Source organism: Bipolaris oryzae (genome assembly GCF_000523455.1).
Source record: "Bipolaris oryzae ATCC 44560 unplaced genomic scaffold scaffold_134, whole genome shotgun sequence".
Lineage (NCBI taxonomy): Eukaryota > Fungi > Ascomycota > Dothideomycetes > Pleosporales > Pleosporaceae > Bipolaris > Bipolaris oryzae.
The window spans coordinates 21,854-34,877 of NW_006911410.1; the positions used below are offsets into that span (position 1 = coordinate 21,854).

Sequence of the window (13,024 nt, forward strand, 5' to 3'; positions counted from 1 at the left end):
TAAGAAACATACGATGGCACAAGAATGAAACAAAAAGGCAAGCGAAACTAAAGTGCTCATTTGATTCATTACAGCCTTAATTGAATATTAGGATCAGCCCCCTGGGGACTTTTGTGTACAAAGAATTCATAGTTAATTGTTGCACGGAACCACGCTACAGCCTGCCTTACACAGTAGACTATAACGACATCTCGTGCAACAATTATTTTAGCTCGAGCTTCAGGATAAGTAACGTTGTCTCCAGATGTTCAGCACTTGACAGTTTACGTGAACAAGATGCATCATGGTAAAGCATGAGGAAAGAGCAACAGTTGCGCATGAAATATCTATAACATCTGCAGTAGTATTAGAATACATTCAATTTATTATCGTATTCAGCTACTGATTTTTGAGCCACGTTGGTAGCATGATCCGACAGATCTCACGTGTGCGCATGGCAACTAGGATGGCAACTAGGTAACTCTCTACCATACCTCTACCCCTACCCATGGTCTGTGCAACCCTACCCTACCTCTACCCAGAAATGATCTGAACCTACCCTGACCCTGCTCAAGGTCTGTGCGACCACTACCATACCCCTACCATACCTCTGGGTAGGAAATATCTATCTGTCAGCCTATAAAAGAAGGAGTAGATGAGAGCGCCGAAATAAAAAACAAAGTCTTAACTAAGTACTTCACCCAGAACACCTAGCAAGCTGAGTAATGGGGATGACCGAGGGATGACTGGCATATCTGGTTAATGACTGAGAGGAATTCCAAGACTAATGGGAAAAAGGTGATTATCTTTGCACATCAAAGATTTGGTTAGCAATCCGGTGAGCACTGATACATAGAGGAATTAGCGAAATTATTGAAGAAGCTTTGATGGTATCTTAATTGGGCTGACCTCAACCAAGAGCAGAAGAAGTCTTCTCGTAAACATTCAAACACATATACATTCAACTCGGTGATTTGACCCGAACACCTTTGAATAACTGTAATCACAACGCTAAAAACCCGACTATAACTATTTGCTCCTAAATCTGCCCCCAACTTTTGGAAACGTCAATGGCAATTTAAGTTTTGCAACGAAATGATTGGCAGCCTCAGCCTTTGTGAGCTTCAGATTTGTGAGATCAGCCTGTGTAGGGGGCGAGAGTTTGCAGCCTAGTTCAGCAAAATATTGCTTGATTCTATCGATAATTGTCAGCGCGTGCTACGAAGCCATTCTAAAGGCAGGACTGCTTACTCCTTGTTCTCGAGTTTGAGGTCTTCGCGGAGATCATTGACGTCGACTGCTTGGTCATCGACAATGAGGGCTGCGGCTGCAATGTGGGTCATGAGATTATCGACGTTCCAGCGAGGCATTTCGGAGCTCCTAATAGATGTTAATATGGCCTCTTGTAACCGAAGATTCAGAAATACTCACCCCTCCGGGGTAAACTTCCGTCTGATGGCTAAAACACATCCGGCTGGCGCATCCTCACCCATGGCTGCTTCAAGCTTGCCCTTGATGGGTATCTTCTTCGGCCGAGCACCGCCTGCGCCAATCAAGGCTGCGTTGAAGTTTATGCAAAGCAAAATAAACCGCAAGACCTTTAATTTTTGGATTTGCTTGTTCTTGGCGAGCTTGACGATGCGTCTTGCGACGTACTTGCTAGTGACTTCGACACCTTGACCAGCTGCAGATGCCTGCACCCAGTCCTTTACGTCGAGCATAGTCATTAGCTCGCTGCCAACAACGGTACTGATCGGGTAGACATCGCCAGGGTATTCGGCTGCGAGATTTGGAATTGGTCGTGGTTTTGAGCTGTCGACAGCTGCCGCAAGGTCTTGGCTGGTGGGCATAACACTGGTGGAGGAGGACATTTGCTTCAAAACGTTCTCGGCAACGTCATCAGCTCCGGCGCCACTCTTAATGGCGTTCAGTGTGCGATCCTCGAGGGCCTTTCTTGACTTCTTAGATCCGAACTCAGCTGCAAGCGCAGCTCTCTTTGCCATGATTGTGTTATTCTGGGCCTCGAGCGCTTCCTGCTCTTGGCGCATCTCTTCGACTTCGCTTCGCAGTGTGCTTCGGACAACAACTCTCTTGACGGGGACAATCTGCAGTTTGCTCGTCGCCGGGTCGTATACACCAACATAGTCTTGCAGCTGGCTCTCGGAGCTGCCATCGCGTTCTTCCTGTGCGATGTAGTCGAGGCGGGGATGATCAGAAGACTGGAAGAGCAGTTCGGTACTTTCGCCTTGTGGGAGGACCTTTGTACGCTTGTATGGAGTGAATGAGATTTTGGGGGGAACGGCAAGACCAGGAGTGACAGCTATGAAAAGTCAGCGGGAAACAGTAGGCATTGTGGGCAACGGCGCAGGTATTGCGACAAGCTGGAGAGGCAGTCACATACCGAGCAATGGGCCCAACGTTTCTTTGCTCTCTACCATGTCGACGCGGACATTGCCCTGGGGCGCGATGACGGCCTTCTTCTTGGGCCGTTCGCCGTTTTCGGCGTGTCTCTTTCTCTTCTTTTCGCTCATGTCGTCGGTGCGGGCGCGATATGGGAGGGCGTGTCGCGCCATGTCAAAAAGTTCGACCTTGAATTGGCAGAACACTGGGGCGGTGAGGAGAAAGATGGTAGGCGAGCGACAAGGGTGCCGACTAGCGCGGATGGCATGACGTACGCGCGAATCACGCGTCCCGGCCCTCTTCACTGCCGCATATCCCAAACGCCATTGTCCTGGCCAACCATCCTGGCGCTGCCCTATTCGGATCCATCGATTATTGTACTTGGCTCCGAGGGTAACGGCGTGCCGTGTAAATAGGCAATTCCAACTGTGCTTTCATCCTTTCTTCTCCCTCCAGTGACAAACATCATCCGTCTCCATTGCTTCTTCGTCCCCTGCTAATTTCCTCTCCTCTCCTCTCCTCTCCTCTCGTCTCCATCCATCTCCCCACCCCCACAATGCCTTCCGTCGCCCAGAAAGCCGGAGACATTGTTGATCATGTTGGCCATCGCGTCCACCATGCTGCCAAAAGCGTTGAGGCCCAAATCGGGGCTACCACGAACCAACTCCTCCCACTCCGTCGCCGGGAGGAGATTATTGAGCAGTCACGCGACTATGCCAATAGAAACCCCAAGACAGCAGTATGTTCTCTATAGGCGCCTGCCCGACAACCCACACTAACATTTATGCAAAGGCCTTCCTAACTACCCAAGCCGCATTCACCGGCATTCCCCTCATTCTCTTCCTCGCCTTCGCAGCCGCCACCCTCCTTGTCTCATTGGCCACCTGCCTCTTCCTTGGTCTGCTCGTCTCGCTCAGCGTCACCTTCTTCGTCGTTGGATTTGCTCTGCTCTTTGTTGTGCCCACTGTCTTCATCGCTAGCTGCTCAGCCACCTTCCTTTTCATCTGGGGCTTAGCAGGCTTCATCATCCTCCGCAAGTTCAATGAGCGTGGAACATCAGCCAAGCCCAGCACTCGCTTTGGCGGTGCAGTGAAGAATGGTAATGCTGCTAATACTGGAGAAGCATATGCAGATGATCCAACAAGTTCTGGAGACGGAGGGCCAGTGAATCGAGTGCATGGTACTGTCGAATGGGAAAGGAAGTGGGCAGACGGAGTGAAGCCTGATTCTGTTGTGCTGGAAACAGACAACGCCTATCAAGTGCTGAAAGCGGCAAGTACGGAGCCGAGCCTGTATGCATGGTTACTAACCAACGATTAGGAGACGCCTGTACCTTCAGTCTCGTTCGCGTGAGAGCAGACATCGCGAATGCCAGGACACAGTAGTAGATGTCTTGGCCTACTCGAGCATCATCAGAGTGTTATTCACCACTTGCTTTGTAGCTGTTGACCTATGAGTCTTTTTCTTTTCGATAACAAAATCAGTGAGGAGGAACATTAAACAGCCACAATAATAGGACAAATATTGTCATCACAATACCTGCAAGTGACATGGTCGTTGTGTCGATTGGAAATCTACAAGCCTCAAACAAATACTACTAATGTTGACGCCAACCCTATAGCAATGAGATCCAGTCTCGCTTTCTTCATATCAGCTTGAAAACGGCCACGAATTCGACGCGTCCTATACAACTCAAGGTGGGTCCCTGCCTGTTGGGGCTACTCGCACCTGCCTTACCCCACAGTCACTTCAAGCCCCTCCAACTTGCCATCCTCACGCCACCTCTCCAACATTCGCGTAAAGTCCACTATACCTCCGCCCCAAATCACTGACCTTGCCCTTTTCATCATTCCTTCATGGTCATCTGGCGCCGGCATTTTTAGTGTCTCACCCTCCAGATTTTGATGCCCTGGCGTGCAGATTACGTTTGCACCGAAGACGCCGGAGCCTTTCGCAATCATCATGCCCCACCCTTCCTCTGCCTCAGCCGAAGGCTCAATCACTACAGTCCCTGGTCTATCCAGCGTCCGCCTAGAGGCAATTTCAATAATGGAAGTCGCATGCTCGCTCATCACATCCATAACATGACCCCAATTTGCCGTTGCGGTACTTTGATCCATACCAAGCATAAAGAGATTAGGAAACCCGTTGGTTAGAACACCTTGGAAAGTGCTGACGCCCTGAGTTTCCCACTTTTCTGATATTTGGCGTCCATGACGACCAATAATCTCCGTGCCGGTACGCGCCCCTGGAGCCCCTCTAGCACGCGGGGAACGATACCCTGTGCTTAGAATAAGGATATCAACTGGGTATTCTTGACCGCTGGCAACAACCCCCTTCGCCGTGATGCCGCCGATTCCAGCGCCATCCGTGTCAACTATATGCACATTGGTGCGATTAAAGGCTTCCAGGTACTGGTCACTAAAAGTCGGACGCTTGCACCACGTCGGGTACCAAGGTGTCATCTTTGCAGCTGTTTCCTTGTCTTTAACAATCTCCGATATCCGTGAGCGAACTCTTTCGCTATTTTTCGAATCGAGCGCGAGCAAGTTACCAATGTGCTCCTGCAATCTGTCGCGTGTAACATTGCCAAACCGAGCGTTGCCGTAGAGGGAGCCGAAGCTTTTTATTTGCAGCCACCCATGATTGGGGTCTTCATCTTCCATTTTTCGATTCCCAATAACCGCTTCTGCAAAGGCCTCCCTCCGAGCTCGTTGCCACCCAGGTTTCGCGGCTATCCTCTGATGCCAATCCTCGGGGTCTGTATCACGTTGACCTAGAGAGTATACTTGGGGAGGTGTGCGTTGGAATACATAGACATCTTTGGCGAACTTAGCTGTTTGGGGAACGAGCTGGATTGTAGTGGCACCTGTACCGATGATACCCACTACCTTGTTTCTGAGCTTGGCCATGTCTGGCATTTCGTCATTGGCAGAACCTCCGGTGATGTCGTAGTTCCAACGCGCTGCATGGAGCAATGGTCCGGAAAATTGCGCCAATCCAGGTACTCTGGGTACTTTTGGGTAAGGAAGCGGACCAGTGGCAATGGTAACCATCTCGGCATAAAACGAAAGATTTCCCTCTTGATTTCCTTCTGTACCACGTCTCATAACTACGCTAGTCTTCCAGGCCTTGACGTCGTTGTTCCATTCGAGTTTGTTGGCTTGCGTGCGAAACGAGACTCGACTATTCAACCCAAACTTGTCGACAAGCTGCTCCAGGTACTCGCGAATCTCAGAACTGGAGGAATACTTTTTCTTAGGCATATATCCCGTGTCCTCCAGAAAGGGAAAATAACAATATGACTCAACGTCACAATGCAATCCCTAATGTTGCTGTGGTCAGTCTCATTAATGCGGGTCTCAAGTAAGACATGAACAGCCTACCGGATACCGATTCCAATACCATGTCCCTCCAACACCCCCAGCAGTATCGACTATGAGTATTTCTTCAGGTTTGAATCCTTTTTTGATCAATTTGATCGACATGATAATTCCGCCTATTCCGGCCCCAAGGATCAAAAACTTGACGCGACCACCATTCTCAATTGGCAAAGGAAGTGCATCAAGTGCATCGTGATCGGCCCATATATCTTTGACCAGGCTGTGGAGACGGTCATTTTCGCTAAAGTGAAGCTGCTCATACTGATTCATACCGTCCTTTCTTAAGCGCTTCGCTGCTTCGAGAGCATACTTTTGCACAATTGGCGCACCCGGGTCGTTCGGATCGACAACAGTAGTGGTAGCCATCTTTCTTATCACACCAAGAGCTGTGTTGTACTACTGAGGTCAACGTAGAAGAGTCTTTGTGCACAGGGCCAACGTAATAGAAGTGTGTGGGCAAGACCGTTGATAAGGTGTTCTTCGTGCAAGATAGTTTCGGACATGTAAGCAAGCACGCAGCGAGGGCTTTACATTAAGTAGTTCTCCAGGAAACTTTCCCTGTGAGACGGGTCGCCCTGGTCCAAAATGTCGGGTCTCACGCTTAGTGGGCGGATGTTCGGTCAACATAAGAAACACCATAGCGTATCTCTCCATGTGTAAGATTCGCCCCACATCAAATGATAGCGGGGAAAGAGGCAAAACTGCGGGATTTCTCATATTTATCTCTTGACCTTATGAGAGACTAACTCCGATTGACGAATCAAACGACGAGAGACGGACGCCCTGGGTTACACTGTCGGACCGATGATGACGATCGACAGGTTTGGTCTCTCGAATCCTTGGTGTAAACTGATAAATGAATCGTGTAGACATCTATCCACATAAACGGAGTCAAGCGTGACGGATGGTAAGGAATGGTATGTGTTTTAGAAGAAAAAAAGACAGAGATATCGATGTTTTTACTTGCCGTACATCAAAAAGCGTCGACAGACCTCCAGCCAGAGGGTATCGCATCCAACGTCAGAATCAATACTAGCCGCCAGCTCGAACAACCTTGCTCGTCTCCCGTCGTGGCCGTCGAGCCATGCTTCACCGCCAACTTCTCTTACGCCTTTCTCGTCAACGATGAGACCTTTCCCCACAGCACCGCTTGTATATCTCGCACATGGCGGCGTTCCATCAACCACAAAGTCGAGAATACGATTGCGCCACTGCGAAAGCACGGGTGCATAGTGCGGGGGTAGTTTGTCCTCATAGTCTCCACCAAGCAAGGTAGCAATGTCAAAAGTATGCGTTGAAAATGATCCATGGTTGCGTATTGGGCCTTCGAACGGGTTGCCAAGGTCGAAGACGTGGAAATAGGTAGCGGGCACGAGGTCTGCTTGGGCGAGACTCAGTGCTGCGGCAAAGAAGCCAATGTCGCTTTCGAACAAACAGATGCGCTGGAGAGCGTCTGCATCGTTGGCTGCGGAGCTGATACCATATAGGTCTAAGAGTGCTGCGCCGTTTTTAGAACCTAAAACACCTTGAGCGATGCAAGCGAAGGCTTCAGCGTGGCCGCTTCTACTACCGTCTTTGCTCATCATGTTGTAGGATATTCCGCCGTCATACGTAGTCGACCCGATAATCTGTGCTTCGACGGGTTTCGCCCATTCACGCCAGTTTGGAGGAGCCAGTTTGCCTTCTCTTACCAGTTGCATACTTGGTTGCTCAAAGGGAAAGTATGTACTGTTCGTACATGGTAGACCGACCCAGGCGAGGTCTCTAATTTTGGACACATCGGCATTTATCATATCATTTGCAATGAGTTTTGCGTCTCTCTTACTACCATTAGCCTCGTCAACGACAGGGATACCCAGTTTCTTCGCCTGCGCAAGAAAATTATCATGGTGCTCATCCGGCGTCATGGCAGGCATCGTAACGGGCGTCCCAGAAAACATAACAGCGCGCTTGAACAGCGGTGTGTGCATAGTCTGCACAGAAACACTTTCAGCCCCTGCGCTCTGCCCGATAGCGGTAATATTATCAACATCTCCGCCAAAGTCACCAATGTGCATTCGTAGCCACTCGAATGCGAGAACCTGATCGTGGATGCCGTTGTTCTCCGGGACCAGATTCCCCGCATATTTCGAGTGCAAGAACCCAAGCGCGCCGAGGCGATAGTTGATTGCAACAAATATGATGGGTGTGCTGCGTTGTATGGCGTGGCGGACGAGGTTCTCCGGGTTGTAGTATGGTCGGTTTGCTGAGCCGAGAAAATACGCACCTCCATGGATGAAGACGAAGACTGGTAATTTGGCCGCAGAGCGTATTTCCGCGCTATCATTTATGAGAGTCCTGGGTAGGTGTATAGAGAGATTCAGGCAATCCTCCGATTGGGCTTCATCTTCTGGGAAGTTGTCTGTTGGAAGTGGGATGTTTGCAGCGTCGGATTTCACGCTACCCCATGGTTGAATACTCGAGGGTCCCGGGGTTGTGGCATCAAAAACGCCATCTTTGTATCTTTCACTGTTGCTGTCTGAGAGGTTTGGACAGAGCTTTGCGCGCGCGAAGCGGTGGGGGATGGTGCCGTATGGAAGGCCTGGTAGTTTGATGAAGGGATTGTTGTTTTGATTTAGGCATTTTATTAAGCCCAGATTCTTATGTATGATGGTTATATGGGCCATTGTGGGTGGACTTAGGTATGTTCATCTTGTGTGAGGTGTCTGGATACGCCAGTGCAGTCGATCTAGGAGTCGTGACGTCAAATAAGTCAGGTCGACACTTCAGAACAAGAACGCTTATAATGCTCATGTCAACCGTTTTTCTCTTAAAAAGATTTTTAAAATCGTAGAAAGGTAGAGCCTAGATGATGGTATGATTCATGTTGCTGTCATCTGCCAAAACATTGTCATTGGCCAAATGCAGTTAGCCGCTTGACCTGGCACTACTTGTACTCTCTGCACCAGCATAGCACATGTTGCATTCTGACGCTCGCGACATCAAGAAACGTTAAGTTTCTTGTTCTCCGTCGAACGGACAAATCTTGTACTATTTCTAGAAATGTCAAGAAATGGTTCCTGCGTAAGTGATACCAGAAACCACTGTGCTGGAACTACACTAGCATAACTAGCTGTCCTCAATTATTAATCACGATGCATGGAGAAACATGTTTGGTGATATGATTGCTTATGTCTTTCGTATTTGGTATCAGTCTCGGATAGTTATCTTGTAGCCCCCACTCAATGACCCGCCAGCGTTTGCGCCTTCTCCATGTGGCTAGAACCACGACGGTTAGCCTAGATTTTCACATGAGCATAGAAAAGCTTAGCCACCCACCAAAAGCTTGGTACTCGAAGTGATTGAACTTTGTTTTGCTTTGATTGAGACTGTTCTACAGTTCTCGTGTGAAGAATGGTGAAGCATCTCCTTCTTGCTTCGCTCACTGTAGGGGCATTGGCTCGTCCGGCGGCTTTGTCCGACACAAAGCGCAGCAATGTCACTAACCTCAACGTCATGCTATCTGTTGCTAACGGGCTCTTGGATACGCCTACCGATGGTCGCATAGTATTGATGTTGGCGCCTGCTGGAACTGATCCTCTCGACGACACCGATGTCACTTCGTCGCCCAACAAGATATTCGGAAAGAACGTATACGGGTTTGGATCGGATAAGGCCGTCACGTTGTCTGGTGGTAGTAACGACAATACTGCGACTGGAGTCTTTGGTTGGCCAAATCCCAGTCTTGACAACATCGACCCCGGTAACTACAGTGTACAAGCATTCCTTACCAGATATGAGACTGTGACCCGCAGCGACGGATCCAAGGTCAGCCTCCGCTTTCCATGCGGCGACGGTGCACCAAATGTCAATGGGTTTGGGAGTTTGGTGACACCAATTACAAACATCACCATATCTGGCAGCCAACAAGTCGTCCAACTGACCTTCAACAACATCACCGAAGTCCCCAACTTCAGTGGGAAAGAAATGGGCGGATGCAACCAGGGCAACTACGAGGATACGGAGCTTCTCAAGCATATCAAGATCCGCAGTAAGAAGCTAAGCAAGTTCTGGGGGCGAGACATGTACGTTGGCGCCAACATCGTGCTACCAGCCGGTTACGATGCCAACGACACAAAGACACGATATCCCGTCATCTACCACCAAAACCACTGGGCAGACGGTGTTGGTGCATACAACTACGGCAAAAACGAAGATTTCACGTCTATCTGGAATAAAGGCATCATCCCCGCAACAGACAGTAATCCAGAACGGCCAGTCCCGAAATTCATCACTGTCGCCTTCCGCCACGAAGCACCCTACTACGACGACTCGTACGCCGTCAACACCGCAAACCTGGGCCCTTATGGCGACGCTCTAAACGATGAACTCCTTCCCTACATTGACCAAAAATTCAATACCATCCGTTCCCCCTACGCCCGCATCCAAGACGGCGGCTCAACCGGCGGCTGGGAATCAATCGCAAACGTAATTTACCGCCCCGACCTCTTCGGCGCCTGCTTCTCTTCCTACCCAGACTCCCTATCCTTCTACCGCCACCAAGACATCGCTCTCTACACCGCTTCCAACGCCTACATTCGCGATGACGGTAGTAGCGTCCCCAGCATCCGAACCTTCGTCAACGGCACGCAAGTAGTCGAAGCCACCGTCGCATCCGAAAACCACTGGGAACTCACCTTCGGAACTGCCTCGCGCTCCTTCAACCAATGGGACATCTGGAACGCCGTCTTCGGTGTCCAAGGCTATAACAATTATCCGCTTGAGCCGTGGGACAAGGTGACGGGCGAGATTTATCACGATGCTGTGGCATACTGGAAACAATTCGACCTCACCGAATACATCATTGCGAATTTCAACTCGACTCGTAATCTCGGTACTGCGCTTGCAGACCGGCTTTTCGTCTACGTCGGCTCGTGGGATACGTATTTTCTCAACGAGGGCGTGCAGGAGTTTCGGGATAGGACGGATGCGGTTGGTGGCAAGGGCTGGGCGAATGTTACTATCTTACCGGAAAAGATACATGGGGGCAATTATCAAGATAGGAATATTTGGGATTATTTGGAGTTGGTGGAGGGGTGGGTTAAGGAGCATACGCCTGGGGGTCCTAAGCCGCTTTGTGAAGCGTGTACGGCGCCGTCGACACGTGGGAATGTCTGGGATGAGGTTATCAAATTTGGGGGTCGCAAGGCTGCTGTTGGGCGCCAGGTGGATCCAAAGATTCAAGCGGCTGGGAAGGTGGTTGTGGGACAGCGGGTTACGGCGAGTGTTGGGCGCTGGGATCCCGGTGTCGAGTTGACGGCTCAGTGGATTCTGAACAGCAAGCCTGCGTGTGAAGCATTTGCTGTAAAGCAGGGTGCGAATGTGACGTACACACCGACTGCAAAGGGGCATATGCAGTTGCTGGTTACGGGAGAGAAGAGAAACTATGTGACTGAGACGAGGAAGAGTCAGAGGGTACTTGTTAGACGGTAAGGTTCCTGGGAAGAGTGAAGATTAGTACAGATGGTATATTCCTGTATCTTCGATAAAGTCAATGTTTAATGCTGATCTCTTTTCTGTACACTTCAACCCTCTCTTCTCAGACGACGCTCTTGCAACCCGGTAACTAGCCATAACGGATGATGGCTGACTGTTCATAGGGAAACTGTGAGTTTCTTGTGCTACCAATTGTTTGGTTGTGATATTGACACACGTGATTGCAGTACTTCAAGCATATTCTTCAACGAATCTCACAATGTCAAATCACAGTTCAACAGAAGTATTTGCTCGAAAGATCATTGATTGAGAAATCCACTTATCCGGAAATGTCCTCTGCCCTAGCCATAACACCAGTCATGTGACGCCTTTGTGAGTGATGAAATAAGTTGGATAACATGATATGAAGGAAATGGAAACGCCTGCTTCTCATGACCCACTTCAGAAGCCATGACGGTCTAGGATGGTGGACAGTTCTAGCCTTGGGACCCTCAACCCGCATGCCAGGAACCAGTGGATGAGATGCTGGTCTTGGCAATTACTAGGACAAAGCATGCCCTTATCCGCTCTGCAGCAACATGTCGATAAGAAAACGAAGGTAAAAAATATGATGGGCTCAAGCTTCGCCAAACAGGCGGGCAGTAATGTCGCCCATGTAAGCCTCCTCCAGCTCATAGTCCTCACCGCCCATGCGATCGATGCCGACATACTCAAAGGCTTCTACGACAATTTCAACGTCGAAGCCCATTGCCACAAAGCGGTCTATTAAGTCCTTGTTGTAGCCCCGGTATGCCGCCAGTTTGGACTTTTCTTCGTTTTGCTTGGCTTGCTGAGCCTTCTTCTTGATTGAAGCAGCCGTGGCACCACCGCTGCCTTCTGCGATTTCCTTTTGTGGCGCACCGGCGTACTTGACCGCCCACTCACGGGCCTTGTGTTCAAACTCGGCTGGGTTTCGGATGAGCATGCCAGCGACTTCTGCGTCTTGAGGATCTTTTGGTTCGGGTGTGCTGAGGAGAGATTGGAGCGAGATGAGGGCTGATTTGATGGTCAAGACTGGCGACCATTGGGACGATAGTGTGTCTAGACAGATGGCGCCCTGTGCTTATTAGCTTTGGGTGGATCTAAGCAGAAGATCATGGTAGCGCGGGTACTTACTGTCTGTGAACTGACATTGGGGTGCCAGATCTTGGTGTCGAACTTCATGACAGGCGGGCGGAAGGGATACTCGCTGGGGATCTTGATGTCGACAAAGTAGGTGGCGCCCTCGTATGGAGTATCGGGCGGCCCCGTGAACTGGCCGCGCAGATGTGTGAGATCATCGCCGTTTCCTGCGGGCTCGACAATGATTTTGGAGTGCTGGTCGTTTTGGATATCGGCAATCTCCTTGGCAATGCGCCTGCTTCGGTTCGATGTAGCCATGGCAGCGTGGTGGCGGAGTGTGTGCAGTTGAAAGTGATGCGTGGGAGAGGAGGCAGGGTAAGGCTGGAGAAAGTAGGCAGCAAGTGGGTGGTGGGTGCAACCAGGGTATTTCTAGACGTGAGAGTCAGCCTGAGGCCCATAACGACCGGTGCGGGGGATGCATCGTGAATACGGTTGGGGAGTGTGTCTGGCAATCTGCAGTCATAGACGTATACTGAGCCAGAATGGAACAAGCAAAACACGCCACCTACCCGTACTGTACAAGAATGAAGGCCAAGTACGTACCCAGTGAAGGGCGTAGGAAGCTCGCTGGCGGGGTTGAAGCTCGACGGCGTGGATCCTCCAGATGGTTCGAGACACAGGCAGTA

The 13,024-nt window shown here is 50.2% G+C and overlaps 6 protein-coding genes across 6 annotated transcripts; 2 read left to right on the top strand and 4 right to left on the bottom strand.

The window, feature by feature from the left end:
* Nucleotides 1-1,008: 1,008 nt before the first annotated feature.
* COCMIDRAFT_102795 (uncharacterized protein) lies at nucleotides 1,009-2,510 on the bottom strand (the record flags this gene model as incomplete). Its single annotated transcript, XM_007692599.1, has 4 exons — nucleotides 1,009-1,174; nucleotides 1,231-1,359; nucleotides 1,411-2,299; nucleotides 2,381-2,510. 4 exons carry the CDS (start codon nucleotides 2,508-2,510, stop codon nucleotides 1,009-1,011), a joined length of 1,314 nt encoding a protein of 437 aa, XP_007690789.1.
* A 425-nt stretch (nucleotides 2,511-2,935) lies between these two features.
* On the top strand, nucleotides 2,936-3,699 carry COCMIDRAFT_102828 (uncharacterized protein; the record flags this gene model as incomplete). Its single annotated transcript, XM_007692600.1, has 2 exons — nucleotides 2,936-3,118; nucleotides 3,172-3,699. 2 exons carry the CDS (start codon nucleotides 2,936-2,938, stop codon nucleotides 3,697-3,699), a joined length of 711 nt encoding a protein of 236 aa, XP_007690790.1.
* Nucleotides 3,700-4,112: 413 nt separating this feature from the next.
* COCMIDRAFT_102842 (uncharacterized protein) lies at nucleotides 4,113-6,128 on the bottom strand (the record flags this gene model as incomplete). Its single annotated transcript, XM_007692601.1, has 2 exons — nucleotides 4,113-5,705; nucleotides 5,766-6,128. The coding sequence occupies 2 exons, from the start codon at nucleotides 6,126-6,128 to the stop codon at nucleotides 4,113-4,115; spliced, it is 1,956 nt and encodes a 651-aa protein (XP_007690791.1).
* Nucleotides 6,129-6,721: 593 nt separating this feature from the next.
* COCMIDRAFT_7763 (uncharacterized protein) lies at nucleotides 6,722-8,428 on the bottom strand (the record flags this gene model as incomplete). Its single annotated transcript, XM_007692580.1, has 1 exon — nucleotides 6,722-8,428. The coding sequence occupies one exon, from the start codon at nucleotides 8,426-8,428 to the stop codon at nucleotides 6,722-6,724; it is 1,707 nt and encodes a 568-aa protein (XP_007690770.1).
* A 727-nt stretch (nucleotides 8,429-9,155) lies between these two features.
* On the top strand, nucleotides 9,156-11,234 carry COCMIDRAFT_28717 (uncharacterized protein; the record flags this gene model as incomplete). Its single annotated transcript, XM_007692586.1, has 1 exon — nucleotides 9,156-11,234. The coding sequence occupies one exon, from the start codon at nucleotides 9,156-9,158 to the stop codon at nucleotides 11,232-11,234; it is 2,079 nt and encodes a 692-aa protein (XP_007690776.1).
* A 619-nt stretch (nucleotides 11,235-11,853) lies between these two features.
* Nucleotides 11,854-12,656, bottom strand: COCMIDRAFT_7765 (uncharacterized protein; the record flags this gene model as incomplete). Its single annotated transcript, XM_007692581.1, has 2 exons — nucleotides 11,854-12,333; nucleotides 12,393-12,656. 2 exons carry the CDS (start codon nucleotides 12,654-12,656, stop codon nucleotides 11,854-11,856), a joined length of 744 nt encoding a protein of 247 aa, XP_007690771.1.
* Between the last annotated feature and the right edge of the window lie 368 nt (nucleotides 12,657-13,024).